We start from the raw sequence: 19270 nt of genomic DNA, 5'->3' as shown, positions 1-19270 counted from the left end.
GATAATGTAAACTATTCCCATTGTTTATAGTATCTGGAATTTAGGAGTCATGAACTATTATGCTTTAAAGTACATGTTTCAAAGGCTATTCAACAAGTATTCTGAAAGCTTTGGGTGATTCATAGAACAAGAGAGTTTTTGACTGAAGAAAATTTTCAAACTGTAGCACAGAGTACTGTATGTCTATATTTCGATTACTGTAACAGGTTATTTATTTATTTATAACATTTGTAGCCCACATTTTCCCACCTATTTGCAGGCTCAATGTGGCTTACATAGTTTTCCGTAAGTGGTGATTACCAATTCCGGATAGGAGAAATACATAGTTGAGGTAGAGGGACACGTTGGGTTAGGCTACAGGAGGAAAGTTCGTCTTATGATAAGAGCTAAAAGGTAATAGGTTAAACTTCATTTATGACAAAAATTAGCTTGAACAATTGGAACATTAAACTGGAAATCAAGATAATTTAGCAAAAACAGTTGAGATATACAGAATACATGTTGCATAGGTGTGTTTTGTTAATTGAATTTATGATGAGTTGTTATTGTATGCTTTCTTAAATAAATAAGTTTTCAATAGTTTACGGAAGGTCACTATGTCGCGTGTTATTTTTATGGATTTTGGTAATTCATTCCAAATTTGCGTGCATATGTAGGAGAAGCTGGATGCATATGTTAATTTATATTTCAATCCATTACAGTTTGGATAGTGGAGATTCAATAATGTACGTGATGAGCTGGTAGAGTTCCTGGTTGGTAGGTCAATAAGGTCTGACATATATCCTGGAGCCTCACCGCGTATGATCTTATGAACCAGGGTGGAAACCTTAAAAGCAATGCGTTCTTTTAAAGGGAGCCAGTGCAGTTTTCCTCGTAAGGGACTGGCGCTTTCATATTTCATTTTCTCAAATATGAGTCTGGCTGCCGTGTTCTGTGCAGTTTGAAAATTTTCAAATTGTAGCACAGAGTACAGTATGTCTATATTTCGATTACTGTAACAGGTTACTGACCAGAATTTAAAAATATCTTATCAAATCGTTGCAAGTAGCACAAAATGCTACAGCCAGAGTTTACTGGGCGTCCTTGGTTTTCTACTACTACTACTACTATTTAGCATTTCTATAGCGCTACAAGGCATACGCAGCGCTGCACAAACATAGAAGAAAGGCAGTCCCTGTCTAATAGACAAAAAATAACTAAAGTAAGCAAAATCAAATCAATTAATGTGAACGGGAAGGAAGAGAGGAGAGTAGGTGGAGGCGAGTGGTTACAAGTGGTTACGAGTCAAAGGCAATGTTAAAGAGGTGGGCTTTCAGTCTAGATTTAAAGGTGGCCAAGGATGGGGCAAGACATAGGGGCTCAGGAAGTTTATTCCAGGCGTAGGGTGCAGCGAGACAGAAGGCGCGAAGTCTGGAGTTGGCAGTAGTGGAGAAGGGAACAGATAAGAAGGATTTATCCATGGAGCGGAGTGCACGGGAAGGGGTGTAGGGAAGGACGAGTGTGGAGAGATACTGGGGAGCAGCAGAGTGAATACATTTATAGGTTAGTAGAAGAAGTTTGAACAGGATGCGAAAACGGATAGGGAGCCAGTGAAGGGTCTTGAGGAGAGGGGTAGTATGAGTGTTACACCAATTTTAGAGAGATTACACTGGCTACTAATTGAGCAACAAGTGCATTTTAGAATATTATTGCTGATTTTTAAAATTTTAATAGGTAGTATATCAGAAATGTATCTTCTAATCTTAAGTTTATCAGCTTCCAAGAGTATTGAGGTCTGTGCATGGACAATTGTTAGACATCCCTTCTTTTCATTCGGTCAGACTTGAAGAATAAAGAACATCTATTTTTTTTATATTATTGGGCCAAGATTACGGAATGCCATGCGTTCTGAAATACAGGGAATACAAACTCTGGGACACTAAGAGAGAACTGAAAACATTTCTTTATAAGCAGTATTATGGAATAGACTGATGTTTGTCAGTTTGAACTATTTTTGATTAAGAGCCCTCCATGGTGCGACCGCACCTTGAGTATTGTGTTCAATTCTGGTCGCCGCATCTCAAGAAAGATATAGTAGAATTGGAAAAGGTGCAGCGAAGGGCGACTAAAATGATAGTGGGGATGGGACGACTTCCCTATGAAGAAAGACTGAGGAGGCTAGGGCTTTTCAGCTTGGAGAACAGACGGCTGAGGGGGAGACATGATAGAGGTATATAGAATAATGAGTGGAGTGGAACAGGTGGATGTGAAGTGTCTGTTCACGCTTTCCAAAAATACTAGGACTAGGGGGCATGCGATGAAACTACAGTGTAGTAAATTTAAAACAAATCAGAGAAAACGTTTCTTCACCCAACGCATAATTAAACTCTGGAATTCGTTGCTGGAGAACGTGGTGAAGTCGGTTAGCTTGGCAGAGTTTAAAAAGGGGTTAGACGGTTTCCTAAAGGACAAGTCCATAAACCACTACTAAATGGACTTGGGAAAAATCCACAATTCCAGGAATAACATGTATAGAATATTTGCATGCTTGGGAAGCTTGCCAGGTGCCCTTGGCCTGGATTGGCCGCTGTCGTAGACAGGATGCTGGGCTCGATGGACCCTTGGTCTTTTCCCAGTGTGGCATTACTTATGTACTAAGGCGTGTTAGCATTTTTAATGCGCCTACAATTAGCACGCGCGCTGAGTAGGCGCCTACAGGGATATTGTAGGCGTGTACATGGTTAAATGCGTTAAACAATAATGCGCTTATAATGCGGCTTAGTAAACAAGCCCCAAGACTGAATGTAATTTGCGGTAACATCTGAACTGAAAAAGTAGTTTGGAAAATAACCTGATTGATGTCTTGTAGGTTTTTATAATGCTGTGTGTATTATGTTGTTGTTTTAGTGTTTGTTTCTTAGTTTGATTTTTATTATGTATGTATATTGTTCTCCACTTAGAATGTCTAGATAATGCGGAATACAAAATAAATAAAGACCTTGTTGGTTTTATTGCTGTAAGTCGCCCTGAACCAAAAGGGACTTGGTGGGATATAATCATGAAAAAATAGAACAGAAGTCAAAAGAAGTGCTGGAAGACCAGCAGGAAGACAAACTTATTCAATCACACTGACTAGGAATATGCCATTGAGACGCCTTCAGTGAGAAACAGAAGATAGACCACACTGGCGAAAATCAATCTACATAGTGCCAGGAGTCATCCTCAATTTAATGCCACTTGATCATTGATTACTCTCTCTCTCTTTAAATGTAGTATATATTATTCATTGCATAAAATGTGAAGGGTGTCATGTTGAAGAGACAGGCCAAATGCAGTAGCGTAGCCAGGTTAAGGGCGTGGAAGGAGCGGAGAGCGGACTGCCGACGGCGTGCATTTTAAATGTGACAGATCACGTGAAAAATAGGTGCCGCTGCCGTTAGAAGTCCGTTTGGGTGAGCAGCCTCTCCCTGACCACCCACCTAGCTACTCCTCTGGCCAGATGTTGATGACAAGAAACAATTCACACAGACATAAGATCAGATGCCACATAACAAACCAAGGATACACCTTTGTGGGAGAATATTTTTCAGGACCAAAGCACTGCATCAATGACCTTATGATCAGAATATTAACACGAATATATATTTTTTAACAACCCAGGAATGTAAGACATTTGAAGTTAAAACAAGATACTTTGCAGCTAATGATCTGTATTTCCTATCATACTATAAACCATAAAATTATACCCGTTACCTTCTGATAACCCTTCCATCGCTCCTTCTGTTCTCCATCTCTCTACCCAACTTCTACCTTTCCCCCTGAGACTGTTATTAGAATACATTTATGTTTCACATATAAATTCTGATACCGTCATCTTTTGCTCATACTGTCCTGACCTGAGGAAGGTGGTTATGGGCTCTGAAAGGTAGTCAAAAATCCAACAAAAAGGTTGTCAGCTTATTTGCCATATATATATTTTTTATTTATTAAGTAACAAAGGGGTCCTTTTACCAAGCTGCAGGAAAAAGGGCCCTGTGCTAGCGGCGGGGGCCGTTTTTCCCGCGCGCCGGGGCCATTTTTACCGAAGTGGGTAAAAAGCCCCCAGACAAACATGGCCATGCGGTACGAGAACTCTCCCTACATTCTTCCCCGGGAACTCCATCCACTGGATAAATCTCTCTTATCTGCACCCTTCTCCTCCACCGCTAACTCCAGACTCCGTTCCTTTTATCTTGCTGCACCTTATGCCTGGAATAGACTTCCTGAGCCGGTACGTCAAGCTCCATCTCTGGCCGTCTTCAAATCTAGGCTAAAAGCCCACCTTTTTGATGCTGCTTTTAACTCCTAACCCTTACTCACTTGTTCAGTACCCTTATTTTATCATTCCCACCTTAGTAATTCCCTTATCTCGTATTTGTCCTGTTTGGGATTCCGGAATCTTGCTACTCTTTGGGATTCCGGAATCTTGCTACTCTTTGTCCTTATCCCTTATCTGGCCTGTTTGTCTGTCCTAATTAGATTGTAAGCTCTGTCGAGCAGGGACTGTCTCTTCATGTTCAAGTGTACAGCGCTGCGTACGTCTAGTAGCGCTATAGAAATGATAAGAAGTAGTAGTGGTAATGCAGCAGGGAGCCCCTTACTGAAGTGGTGATAAGGGCTCCCGTGGTAGCCGGGCAACGTACAGCGATGCCAGATTACCCCTGCGCAAGCCATTTCCGGGGTTTTTCTTTTCTTCCCTGGAAATGACGCATACTCGGGGCAGAACTACCACCGGCAGCCACGTTGGGCCAGCAGTAGTCCTGATTTAGCGTTCGGTAAGCCCGCATTGGGCTTACTGATGCTTTGTAGAAGACCCTCAAAGTACACTGCTTGGTCCAATACAAAGGAATCCTCTTATATTTTTCTTGGTTGAAATTCTGCAAAATATTATCTGAGAAAATGTCAGAGGGGCTTTATATTTCAACACTGATCTTCTGGTGACACATCTCTGCCATATACAAGATCTTCTGGGTGACTTCCTGGCCTATCTGATCACTGGACTAGTTAAAGTAATTCTTCCTACTTTAAGGTGCCATGAGACGAGAGCTAAGGAGAGATGCTTTCTCATTACCTGTCACTGTTCAAAGATACCACACCACAGACTGAAGGTCCATCAAGCCCAGCACCCTGTTTCCAACAGTGGCCAATCCAGGTTACAAGTAACTGGCAAGATCCCAAAACAGTTCATTTTATGTCGCTTATCCTAGAAATAAGCAGTGGATTTTCCCCAAGTCCATTTTAATAACGGCTTATGAACTTTTCTTTTAGGAAGCTATCCAAACCTTTTTTTAAAACCCCGCTAAGCCAACTGCTTTTACTACATTCTCTGGCAACAAATTCCAGAGTTTAATTACATGTTGAGTGAAGAAATATTTTCTCCAATTCATTCAAGTTTATTACTTTGTAGCTTCCTTGCATGGCTCCTAGTCCTAGTATTTTTGGAAAGAGCAAACAAGTGATTCACGTCTACCCATTCCACTGCACTCAGTATTTTATAGAACTGTATCATATCTCCCCTCAGCCGTCTTCTCTCCAAGCTGAAGAGACCTAGCCACTTTAGCCTTTTCTGAAAGGAAAGTCATCCCATCCCCTTTATCATTTTCATCACCCTTCTCTGTACCTTTTCTAATTCCACTATATCTTTTTTGAGATGCGGAGACCACAATTGCACACAATATTCGATGTGCAGTTGTACCATGGAGTGATACCAGATTCTGACATTAACATGTTTTGAAAAGCTATGAAGGTAATAAATAGAAATAAAACAAAACAAAAAAAAAAGATAAAATGAAACCTTTTTGTTGGACGAACAACACATTTTTTGACTAGTTTTTGAAGGCAATACATTTTTCTTTGGGTCAGAAATGAGCAAAAGATGACAAATATCAGAATATATCTGTGAAACATAAAAGCATTCCAATGAAAGTCTCATGGGGAAGGTGGGGGGGGGGGGGGGGGGGTGAGAAACAGGGAGAGATGGATGGTGATCAGAGGGTCACAAAGCAGTATAATTTTATAGTTTATAATGTGATAATAAACCCTGACCTTTGTTAACTCTTTTCTGGTGGGTGTCAAAATATTTCACCATCAAAGGTTTATGGTTCCTGGATTGTTTTCTTTTTGTTCTTACCATAAAAAGTCATTTATGTATTTTTCTGGTCTTGAAAAGCGCTCTCCCACAGAAGTGTGACCTGGGTTAGCTTTTAGGTGTTTAATTGCTGCCTGTGTAAGTTGATTCTTGTCTTTAGCATCTGGCCTCTCTCCCCAGCATAGCATCCTTCTTCACATTTTTTGCATTGAATAACATACACTACATTTGAAGATGATCATGTGTAGGTTTTTCCCATGTAACTATGGGGTCCTGTGATATGAGCTGGCACAGTTTGTAGCTTGCTATCCTGCAGGGACATTTGCCATTCTCTTCATTTTGAGTCTCTGTTGGGAGGCTGTCGGAAGGCCAGCGCTGGTGGAGCTGAGAATATCTCTTTCAGTAGTATCTTTTATGGAAATCTATAAGAAAGGGATTTTAAGGAAGCAGTGCACTGTAACCCACAGGTTTTGTTCCAGCACCATGATGTACCACCTGCGCACATCAAGCACCAAGGTAAAAGCCGCCAACCTTCAGTGTTGCCTTGAAAATGAGAGCTGGGTAATTATAGATAATTTTACTTCAAGTCAAAACCCAGGCACAGGGATGACTGAATCCAATGCTAGTCTGTTTTATTAGCCAGTTGTCAGGAGTCATCATTACCTGTCCCCGGCTTGATGGCAGGAGTGATCGGAGGTGGCTTCTTCGGTCTCTGTAATGCACAATGGAATAAGAGAATATTAGGCTCCCAATCAACCTCTCACACCAGAAGTGACAAATCTCTGTTCACCGTTTCTAAAAACTATTAGCCCTCACAATACACACGTTACAGAAACAAAGCTGGTTCCACATATGTTATTTGCAACTTTCTAGTGCGCTCCCCAGGCACTTGTGCAGCTTAGTAAGCAGGGGGATGTTTGTATGATTAAAATGTTAATTATTCACACCAGGTTGGACTAAAGCAGATGCTCCTGGCCACAATAGTTCTTGAAGTCAATGAGTATGAATGTTTCGTAAAGCAGGTAGCATAATGCTTAATCAGTTTTCTATACTGCATGTCAATATATTCTGAGTAAAGTACATTACAACATACATAATTGAAATCGCACAAAGTAATGAGACATCTCGCCCAGTATCCTGCTTCCAACAATGGCCAATCCAGATCACAAGTACCTGGCAGAAACCCAATTAGTAGTAACATAGTAGATGATGGCAGAAAAAGACCTGCACGGTCCATCCAGTCTGCCCAACAAGATAACTCATATGTGCTTTTTGTGTATACCCTACTTTGATTTGTACCTGTGTTCTTCAGGGCACAGATCGTATAAGTCTGCCCAGCACTATCCCCGCCTCCCAACCACAGGCTCTGGCACAGACTGTATAAGTCTGCCCAGCACTATCCCCGCCTCCCAACCACCAGCCCCGCCTCCCACCACCGGCTCTGGCACAGACCATATAAGTCTGCCCAGCACTATCCCTGCCTCCCACCACCGGCTCTGGCACAGACCGTATAAGTCTGCCCAGCACTATCCCTGCCTCCCAACCACCAGTCCCGCTTCCCACCACTGGCTCTGGCACAGACCGTATAAGTCTGCCCAACACTATCCCCGCCTCCCAACCACCAGCCCCGCCTCCCGATCTCGACTAAGCTCCTGAGGATCCACTCCTTCTGCACAGGATTCCTTTATGCTTATCACACACATATTTGAATTCTGTTACCGTTTTCATTTCCACCACCTCCCGCGGGAGAGCATTCCAAGCATCCACTACTCTCTCCGTGAAAAAATACTTCCTAACATTTTTCTTGAGTCTGCCCCCCTTCAATCTCATCTCATGTCCTCTCGTTCTACCACCTTCCCATCTCCGGAAAAGGTTCCGGAATCCCAAAGAGCAACAAGATTCCAGAATCCCAAAGAGTAGCAACATTCCATGTAGAATCTCAAATAGTAGCAAGATTCTAGAATGCCAGTTAGTAGCAACATTCCATGCTACCAATCCCAAGGCAAGCAGTGGCTTCCCCCATGTCTATCTCAGGACACTTTAGTTACGTTTTGCAGAAAAGTTGAAATGTATTCATATCTGTTAATTCCCTTTCCTTAAGTCCTGAAAGATGCAAATACACACAGAGAACATGTACATATGTTCATTTTTGTACTACAAGAGAGTCCTGTAGAAGCCAATTTTATAAACACATATAGATATCTTTTTGGACTTTCCAGAGGCTCCCTTTTATAAAATGACCCCCATACCCCCTGATTTGATATAGCACATCTAGAGTTACACGCGATTCCGCACGTAAATTGAGGCGCATTTTTTATAACTACGTGCGTAGATTGTTTTAACAAGCTGTTAAGTGTTAACAGCTCTTAACAAACAATAACAATCACTAATTGGCAAAAATTAGAATTTATGCATGAATATTGCTAAGCGTATTCTGTAATGTACAGCGCCTAAATTCTAACATGCACAGGCAAAAAGGGGACTGGGTTAGGGGGTAGAAGTGAGCATTTTGTAGGCATTCCAAATTCTATGTGTGTTTATAAAATATGGGCCAGTGAGCATAAATCTAGGCACAGGAAATTTACACCAGCCTTTTGTTCGCGTCAATGGACACGCATAGATTCAGTTGCATTAACTATGCCTAAGCATATTCTAAATACCGTGCGTAAATACGCTTCGGTGTAATTGTCTTGCATACATTAATTTTAGGCGTCATATATAGAATCGAGCCCATATTGCATAAAATTATGCATCATTTTTTTTCTGAATGGGTGAATATGCTGGGACAATTTATTAAGTGCTTACTGGAGCGCATAAGACACTGCCTTACACAGTCAAGTCATAGATAAAATTATTCCTTTAGTGATTAATATATCAATTTGCACTAATGCAATGTTAGTCAATAGACCCCATTAATCTACAGGAGGCCGGCTGACTAACTTAACACAATTTGATAAATATACCCCTGTACATCACTAAGTCACTGAAGGTAAAATAAAACATATCATGTCACCTCTTATGCCTCAGCCAATGCATTTAAAACCACAACAGAATGTGCCCCAGAGAACTGAGAGACTGGTGCATGTAAACTCAAATATACCAGACACAGAAGTGAACTTTAGTAAGCATAAACCTTACAGTTTCAGTTAATTACTGTCAATTTACAAAAATAAAATCTCAGCTTAGGCTTTACATGAAAACATAAGACTTGCCATACTGGGTCAGCCAAAACCCATCAAGACCAGTATTCTGTTCCAACAGAGGCCAATTCAGGTCACGGATACCACAGCATTCACAAAAAGTAGCGAAGTCCCATGCTGTTTACTTCCAGGGATAAAACAGTCAACTTCCTCAAGGTTACCTTGATATAATGCTTTACGGGCTTTTCCTCCTCCACAAGCCTGATTTTAATCTTAACTATGCCAGGGGCGTAGCCAGACAACTGATTTTGGGTGGGCCTTGACAAGAAGTGGGTGGGCACCAAGTGTTCTCCCCTCCATCACCACCACCCAAAAAATCTCAGCTGGCAGGAAAATGCTTCTTTCCACCTTGGCACTCTGCAGTAGGCATGCACTGAAAACTGAGAATGCGTGGATGCCGGTATCGTGGAGAGTCGCATTTTTGTTACCATCAGGGGGAAGACTTCAGCTGGTGGAGCTTGGGATCCCCACCAGCTACCACTAAACGTGTGTTACTGTTGGGTGGGCCTGAGCCCTAAGTGGGTAGGCCCTGACCCACCCAGGCCCACCTGTGGCTACGCCACTGAACTATGTTAATTGCTTTTATCACAACCTCCAGCAATTAGTTCCAGAACTTAATTATGCATTGAGTGAAAAAGCGTTTTCTCTGATTTGTTGTAAATCTGTTACATAGTAAGTCCTCTAGTTTTCCATTTTTGAACGTATACGCAACTGATTTGCGTTTACCCGTTCCATTCCTGTCAAGCTTTTATAGACTTCTATCATAATTCATCTAAGTCATCTTCTCCAAGCTGAAGAGCCCCAGCTTTTTAGCCTTTCCTCAAATGGGAGTTAAGTCAATCCCCCTTGATCATTTTTGTCATCCTTTGTTTTTGAGATGTAATATTCAATTAGGGCCGCACCATGGAGCGAAACAGAGGCATTACATAAGTAATTCCACACTGGGAAAAGACCAAGGGTCCATCGAGCCCAGCATCCTGTCCACGACAGCGGCCAATCCAGGCCAAGGGCACCTGGCAAGCTTCCCAAATGTACAAACATTTCTATACATGTTATTCCTGGAATTGTGGATTTTTCCCCAGTCCATTTAGTAGTGGTTTATGGACTTGTCCTTTAGGAAACCGCCTAACCCCTTTTAAACTCTGCCAAGCTAACTACCTTCACCACGTTCTCTGGCAACGAATTCCAAAGTTTAATTATGCGTTGGGTGAAGAAAACCTTTCTCCGATTTGTTTTAAATTTACTACTCTGTAGTTTCATCGCATGCCCCCTAGTCCTAGTACTGTTGGAAAGCGTGAACAGACGCTTCACATCCACCTGTTCCACTCCACTCATTATTTTATATACTACTAGTAAAAAAAGCCCCGTTTCTGATGCAAATGAAACGGGGGCTAGCAAGGTTTTCTTCTGTGTGCATGTGGGAGTGTGTGTGTCCCTGCCCTCTGCCCTCTCTCCCTTCCCCTGTGTTGTCTGTCCTCTCTGTCCCCTCCCCCCTCGGAGTCGAGTCCTTCAGTGTTAAGTTTCCTGCTGTGTTTGTTACAGAGATAGTGAGGGCTTCTGCCCTCTCTCCCCTCCCCCCTCTGAGTCCTTCACTGTTACAGAGAGAGCGATTTGGTTTCGTGCTTTGCTGTGTTTTCCTTCACTGTTTGTGTTACAGAGAGAGTGAGGGCGGGGCAGACACTCATGGGGAAACCGGATATCTCTCCCCCTTCACACTTCCGGCTGGAGGCTTCATTTAGAACGTTGGTGGTGCCTTTTATATATAGAGATATACAATATAGTTTTGTTTTATTCTCTATTCCATTCCTAATAATTCCCAGCATTCTGTTTCCTTGTTTGGCCACCATGGCACACTGAGCAGATTTCAATGTATTGTTCATAACAATGCTTAGATCCTTTCCCTGATTTTTTTTTTTTGTTACATTTGTACCCCGTGCTTTCCCACTCTTGGCAGGCTCAATGCGGCTTACATGGGGCAATGGAGGGTTAAGTGACTTGCCCAGAGTCACAAAGAGCTGCCTGTGTCTGTCTGAGGTGGGAATTGAACTCAGTTCCTCAGTTCCCCAGGACCAAAGTCCACCACCCTAACCACTAGGCCACTCCTCCACACTGGTTGTTGACTCTTATGGAATTTAGCATCATCATATATCTATATTAGGAAGGGTATGGAGTCCAGGTGTGCGGATGTTATAATGCCGTTGTATCGCTCCATGGTGCGACCGCACCTGGAGTATTGTGTTCAGTACTGGTCTCCGTATCTCAAAAAAGATATAGTAGAATTGGAAAAGGTACAGCGAAGGGCGACGAAAATGATAGTGGGGATGGGACGACTTTCCTATGAAGAGAGGCTGAGAAGGCTAGGGCTTTTTAGCTTGGAGAAGAGACGGCTGAGGGGAGATATGATAGAAGTGTATAAAATAATGAGTGGAATGGATCGGGTGGATGTGAAGCGACTGTTCACGCTATCCAAAAATACTAGGACTAGAGGGCATGAGTTGAAGCTACAGTGTGGTAAATTTAAAACGAATCGGAGAAAATTTTTCTTCACCCAACGTGTAATTAGACTCTGGAATTCGTTGCCGGAGAACGTGGTACGGGCGGTTAGCTTGACGGAGTTTAAAAAGGGGTTAGATAGATTCCTAAAGGACAAGTCCATAGACCGCTATTAAATGGACTTGGAAAAATTCCGCATTTTTAGGTATAACTTGTCTGGAATGTTTTTACGTTTGGGGAGCGTGCCAGGTGCCCTTGACCTGGATTGGCCACTGTCGGTGACAGGATGCTGGGCTAGATGGACCTTTGGTCTTTCCCAGTATGGCACTACTTATGTACTTATGTACTTATGTACTTTAGGTTAAATTTCTCTGTGTGCATCATTTTGCACTTTTCCACATTAAGGGGCTTATTTACTGAGTGCAGTACAAAACTTACAGTGCGGCAAGTGCAAAGCCCATATGATACATGCAGGGAGCGTGACTAGCATCTGCACCAAGGTGGTTTAATGACAGTAGAAGGCATCAGCCTAACTGGTCCATTATGTGGGCTCAAGTCAGTAGGTGGAGCTTGTCGCCCTATCAATTACATTGTTTTGGGTGTCCCAAGATGGCGGCAGCAGCACTGGGAAGAATTAAAACCTCCTTGGGTGGAGACTAGCTTTGGCCTTGCGGTGGCGTACCTTGTGTATTTGACACCCGGGGCCGATCATTTTTTAACACCCCCCCTCCTCTATATGAAAAAAAATTATTTTTAATAATAATCCACGACTCACACAACAAAGGTGTACCTTGGAAAAGGCAGCATCTTAAACACTGCAGTGAGCACTAGAACACCAATATACCAATTGTAAAACTACACAAGACATTAGTAAAAACGATCCTGCCAGCACAAAACCATGTCTCTTTCACATAGAACACAGATACATCCTCACCAAGTATAGAATAAGTAACCAGAAACTAAAAACAGAAATATGTAGACAAAAATTAAACTGAACCCCCAATAAGTCAGATTCTGCATACAATGCAACACCACAGAAACAATGATGCATGTCCCCTAGTACTGTGCAAAATAAAGATAGCACATGTAGATGTGAAAAAAAACTGAGAAATACCAATCACACACTATAGAAATTAACAAACAGAAATAAAAAAAAAAAAAGGAAAATAAGATGATACTATTTTATTGGACTAAAACATTTTTCAATTAGCTTTCAGAGGCCAAAACCCAAATTCACCATCACAACCACGGGCGAATCCACTTCTCCACAACTTGAAATTGCCTCGACAAGAATCACTCACCCAAACCTACTAGGACACCTCAACGCAATCCTATTTTACAGACCACCAGGAAGATGGCAAGACTCCCAAATGCAACTCATGGACTTCATCTCGAACACATGTATCTCTGCCTCAAACATCCTCATCATAGGAGACATCAACCTACACCTTGAAGACGACACCTCTACAGGCACACGAGAATGCAAAGAATTCTTAAAACTTTGGGATCTGCACGCACCTAACACGCAACCAACACACACAAAAGGACATACACTAGACATCATTACACACAAATTTGACCCAGACTCAAACATACTACTTACTGACACAAGATGGACACCTACACTATGGTCAGACCACCATAAAGCATATGTCTCCCTCAACTGGCGAAAAACACACATAAACATGAACGAACAACATACACCACGAGAGGAAAAATAGACCCCACAACATTCTGGCAACAGGTCTACCAGAATGAATGGTTAACAAATGCTGACACATAAGTACATAAGTACATAAGTAGTGCCATACTGGGAAAGACCAAAGGTCCATCTAGCCCAGCATCCTGTCACCGACAGTGGCCAATCCAGGTCAAGGGCACCTGGCACGCTCCCCAAACGTAAAAACATTCCAGACAAGTTATACCTAAAAATGCGGAATTTTTCCAAGTCCATTTAATAGCGGTCTATGGACTTGTCCTTTAGGAATCTATCTAACCCCTTTTTAAACTCCGTCAAGCTAACCGCCCGTACCACGTTCTCCGGCAACGAATTCCAGAGTCTAATTACACGTTGGGTGAAGAAACATTTTCTCCGATTCGTTTTAAATTTACCACACTGTAGCTTCAACTCATGCCCTCTAGTCCTAGTATTTTTGGATAGCGTGAACAGTCGCTTCACATCCACCCGATCCATTCCACTCATTATTTTATACACTTCTATCATATCTCCCCTCAGCCGTCTCTTCTCCAAGCTGAAAAGCCCTAGCCCTCCTCCAAGAATGGGACGATATATGCACAACAACATTAGACAAAATCGCCCCAATCCAAACCAGAACATCACATAGGAAAAAATCAAATCCATGGTTCACCGAAGAGCTGAAAAAACTTAAAACACAAGTCAGGAAATTAGAACGCGCATGGAACAAAAAGAAAGATGAACAAACACTAAATGCCTGGAAACTACTTCGGAGGAAATACAAATATACCATAAAACAGACTAAAAGACTACATTACAAGACAATGATAGGACCCAACTACAAAGACACACACAAACTCTTCTACCTTGTGAATAAATTGCTAGAAACCGCACCAGCTACAAACAACAGCAAAGACATACCAGATGTTGACAACCTTGCAAAATACTTTAAGGAGAAAATTATACAACTACGACTTAAAATACCCGCCAGCACTATTGAATACACCACACTTCTAGACTGTCTAGACCCAGAAGACGGAATTTACCCAGCAGACAGAACCTGGACCGAATTTGAATTATTATCAGAAGACCTCATCTCTGAAACACTTAAACGATTTGCTAAATCCTACTGCAAACTAGACAAATGCCCAAACAACCTCATGAAATCAGCTCCTCGACAATTTGTAACAGACCTAATGAACCACGTAAACTTCATGCTACAAAACGGACTCTTCCCAAAGGAAAAATCTTACTCACCCTAATACCCAAAGATACAAAGAAAAGCGCAAGTGAAATAACCAATTACAGACCAGTAGCATCCATACCACTGATACCCAAAATAACCGAAGGGATGGTAACAAAACAACTTACAAATTATTTAAACAAGTTCTCAATACTGCATGATGCCCAATCAGGATTCCGATCGAACCACAGCACAGAAACAGTACTAATTGCCCTAATGACTAAATTCAAACAAATGATCGCAACCGGCAACAATATACTTCTCCTACAATTCGACATGTCAAGTGCCTTTGATATGGTTGATCACGGAATTCTATTGCACATACTTGAATACTTCGGCATCGGAGGAAATGTCCTAAACTGGTTCAAGGGGTTCTTAACCCTGCGGTCATATCAAGTTACATCAAACTCAACTACGTCCGCTTCATGGACACCTGAATGTGGAGTACCGCAAGGATCACCCCTCTCACCAACCATCTTCAACATAATGATGATCCCATTGGCAAAACTCCTATCAAATCATAACCTCAACCCATATATATACGCCAACGATGTAACAATATGCATCCCGTTCAAACAAGATATCAAAGAAATATCCAACGAAATCAACCAAAGTTTACACATCATGAACACCTGGGCAGATGCATTTCGACTGAAACTAAACGCGGAAAAAACTCAATGCCTAATACTCACCTCCCAATACAACACGAATGAATATACCACCTTAAACACACCAAAACTAAACCTTCCAATCTCAGAAACTCTAAAAATCCTTGGAGCCACTATCGACCGCCATCTAACACTCGAAACCCATTCAAACAACACAACCAAAAAGATGTTCTATTGCATGTGGAAACTGAAAAGAATAAGACAATTCTTCCCAAGATCCGTCTTCCGCAACCTAGTGCAATCCCTCGTACTCAGTCATCTGGATTACTGCAATTCACTATACGCAGGTTGTAAAGAGCAAATACTGAGGAGACTTCAAACAGCCCAGAACACAGCAGCCAGACTCATCTTCGGAAAAACAAAATACGAAAGTGCTAAACCCTTACGAGAGAAGCTGCACTGGCTCCCACTTAAAGAACGCATTACTTTTAAGGTATGCACATTAGTCCACAAAATTATTCACGGTGAAGCTCCAGCCTACATGTCCAACTTAATAGATCTACCACCCAGGAACGCTAAAAGATCATCTCGAACTTTTCTTAACCTCCACTTCCCTAATTGCAAAGGCATAAAATACAAGGCGCTGCACGCATCAACCTTTTCTTACATAAGCACGCAATTCTGGAATATACTACCACGCAACTTGAAAACAATCCACGAACTAACCAAAACCTCCGCAAACTACTGAAGACTCATCTCTTCGATAAAATTTACTGTAAGGAACAATACACATGAAGTCCACACTCACTATTTCAGAAATACACCAATACATTCTTTTCTGAACTCTCATCCCCCGTAATCTCATCACACTTAAACCTTCACTCACAGAAAATATTATACCGAATGTTCTTTTGCTAAGGTTCTATCACCCTACCAATTTCCCGTTGTCTCTTTCCATTGTTCTTTTCCTTGTCCTATTCCCTAACGATACCTTGACTTTGTCTCGCTTAACTTCTCACAATGTAATCCATAACTGATTGTAACAAATTGTATTTCCATTATTTACAATGGCACACTGAGCCCGCAAATAGGTGGGAAAATGTGGGATACAAATGCAAAAAATAAATAAATAAAATTAATTCCTCAGGTCAGTACAGTATACTGCTGTTATGATATCCTATCCTGACCTGAGGATGGGGTTTTGGTCTCTGAAAGTTAGTAAAAAATGTATTAAAATTAGTCTAATACCAAGATCACCTTATTTTCATTTTCTATTTATTACCACAACTACAATACTACTTTATCCTAAAGCAAAAAATAAAATATAATAATAAAAAAATCTTTTTTCTACCTTTGTTGTCTCTGGTTTCTGCTTTCCTCATCTTCTGTTCACTCTCTCCCTTCCATCCAGCATCTGCTCCCTCTCTCCCATCCGTCCAGCATTTGCCTGCTTCTCTGCCATTCCATCCAGTGTCTGCCCTCTTTCTCTCTCCCTTCCATCCAGCGTTTTTTGCCTGCTTTCTCTACCCCTTCCATCCACAGTTGCCCTCTCTTCTATCCTGTGTCTGCCCGCTTTCTCTGCCCTTTCCATCCAGCCTGTGCCCCCTCTCTCCTTTTCACATGATGCATTCCAGCATCTCCCCCTCTCTCCATCTTTACCTCTCCTCGCTCCATCCACACATCTGCTTTCCAGTATCTCCTGTATATTTTATTTTTCTCCTTCCCCTGTGGTATAGTATCACTTTCCTGCCTCTATCCACCCTTCTTTCCTCTTCCCCTGAGGTCTGGCATCGCTCTCTGCCTCTCCACCACCTTTTCCCCTTCGGTCTGGCATTGCTTTTCCTCCTCTTCCCTTCCCCTGAGGTCTGGCGTTGCTCTCCCTCTTCTCTCCACCCCTTCTTCCCCTTCGGACTGGCATCGCCATGTGATCTTCCTCCTCTCCTCTCTTCACTCCCCCTTATCCTTTCCCTGCGGTCTTGGCTGACATCGCTCTTCCACCCCTACCCCACTCTAAAGGCCTCCAAGCTTTCCAGGCCCATCGGCAGCATCAGCGATGTAAAAGCTGCCTTTAGCCTTCCCCGGAAGCTTTCTCTGTACAGCTTCCCGCGTAGGCAGGATGTTGTACAGAGAAGGCTTCCGGGGCTGGCCAAAGGCAGCGCTCATATCGTTGATGCAAGTTCCCGGAGGTCTGGAAGTTTAAAGGCCTGAAGAGTGGAGCGGGGCAGGGCTGGAGAGAGGAGGGAGAGTGATACATCTCACTAGTTGGATGGGGGGACGCCGGAACGGAACCTTTATTGCAGCTGGCAGCAGCAGCACTAGCACTGCGCATCCCGGCAGCACAAGCACCGCATGAATCGGGGGTGGGGTGAGATGCCCATGACAGCCGCAGCACCCCCTTATGACCTGAACCCGAGGTGGGCCGCCCCCACCACCCCACTCTTGGTATGCCACTGCAGCCTTGTGATATTATGGGGTCTCCGCTCATTAAAACTCCTTGATCTGCACCAACCAAGGCAGAGACTTAGGTGCACAGGCTGCACAACATGCATCGGCAGATAGGGTGGCTGCACCTTCAAGACCTGCAGATAATGTAACATGGGCCCCCACCACTGTCACATACTAGAGGAAAAAGAAAAAGGACAATTCGCAGTTCAAAACCACCCTAATTGAGGGGTGGGCAATCACAGTCCTCGAGGATCACAACCCAGTCGGATTTCCAGGGTTTCCGTAATGATTATGCATGAGATTGATTTGCATTTACTGCTTCCTATTGTATGCAAATACATCTAACGCATATTCATTATGGGAAATCTTGAAAACCTGACTGGGTTGTGGCCCTTGAAGGCCATGGTTGCCCACCCCCTGCGTTACAAGTATGCCCAAGAGGTGGAAGGAGGAGAGGCTGTGGCATTACGTAGACTATAAATACGCTACTGGCCACAGTCTGAACCGTGGTTGATTAGCAATGCAATGAGGAAAAGCAGGCAGAGGCAGTGAGGAGCAAAGGAACTGCCTGCAGTTCCGCCCCTGGAAATTCCACAGGTTGGAAGAGCTGGGGAGCACTAGCGGCAACCGTGCTGAGAACCTGGATGGCCTGCTGCTTCCCCACTGAAACTGCTGAAGGGTCAGAGATGGTGAGCACCAGCTGTGGCAACACAGATTTCTCACTGCTCAGCCCATTCCCTTCCAGGTCCTTGTTCTCCCCAATGCTCGACATGCATCGCAACTTCAATAAGGGTCCTCAGCCCTGCATGGCCATACACTGACGTGGAGGGGCATAATCGAACGAAAACGTCTATCTCCATGGGCGTTTATCTCCGAGAATGGGTCCGTGAAGGGGCGGACCGAACCGTATTTTGGGAAAAAATAGACGTCCATGTTTTATTCGACAATTTGTGAGCTGGGCGTTTTTGTTTTTCAGCGATAATGGAAAATGAAAGCGCCCAGCTCAAAAACGAATAAATCCAAGGCATTTGTTCGTGGGAGGGGCCAGGAGTCGTAGTGCAGTGGTCCCCCTCACATGCCAGGACAACAACCGGCCACCCTAGGGGGCAGTTTTACAAAAAAAAAAAAGGTAAAAGAGCTCCCAGGTGCACAGCACCCTTCCCTTTGGTGTTGAGCCCCCACAAACCCCCCTCAAAACCCACCACCCACAAGTCTACACCATTACTATAGCCCTAAGGGGTGAAGGGGGGCACCTACATGTGGGTACAGTGGGTTTGGGGGGCAGTGTGGAGGGCTCCCATTTACCAGCACAAGTGTAACAGGTGGGGGGGATGGGCCTGGGTCTACCTGCCTGACGTCCACTGCACCCCCTAATAACTGCTCCAGTGACCTGCATACTGCTGCCAGGGAGGTGGGTATGACATTTGAGGGTGAACATAAAAAGTTGTGAAACGGCATATTTTTGTGGTGGGAGGGGGT

The 19270-nt window shown here is 43.2% G+C and overlaps 1 protein-coding gene across 6 annotated transcripts in view; it reads right to left on the bottom strand.

Annotated features, from left to right (window-relative positions):
- SH3KBP1 (SH3 domain containing kinase binding protein 1) overlaps nucleotides 1–19270 on the bottom strand; it is a 513036-nt gene that overhangs the window by 51741 nt on the left and 442025 nt on the right. For all 6 annotated transcript variants that reach the window (XR_003942025.1, XM_030202268.1, XM_030202267.1 and 3 more), the window contains one exon: nucleotides 6770–6818. Coding sequence is in view for 5 of the 6 variants with exons in the window: in XM_030202268.1 (XP_030058128.1) it covers nucleotides 6770–6818 (49 nt within the window). In the remaining variant the exon portion in view is untranslated. The remainder of the gene's footprint in view (nucleotides 1–6769; nucleotides 6819–19270) is intronic.

This window comes from Microcaecilia unicolor, chromosome 4 (genome assembly GCF_901765095.1).
Source record: "Microcaecilia unicolor chromosome 4, aMicUni1.1, whole genome shotgun sequence".
Taxonomy (NCBI): domain Eukaryota; kingdom Metazoa; phylum Chordata; class Amphibia; order Gymnophiona; family Siphonopidae; genus Microcaecilia; species Microcaecilia unicolor.
The sequence above is the reverse complement of the archived record's forward strand: the minus strand, read 5'-3'. Positions and strand labels throughout refer to the sequence as shown.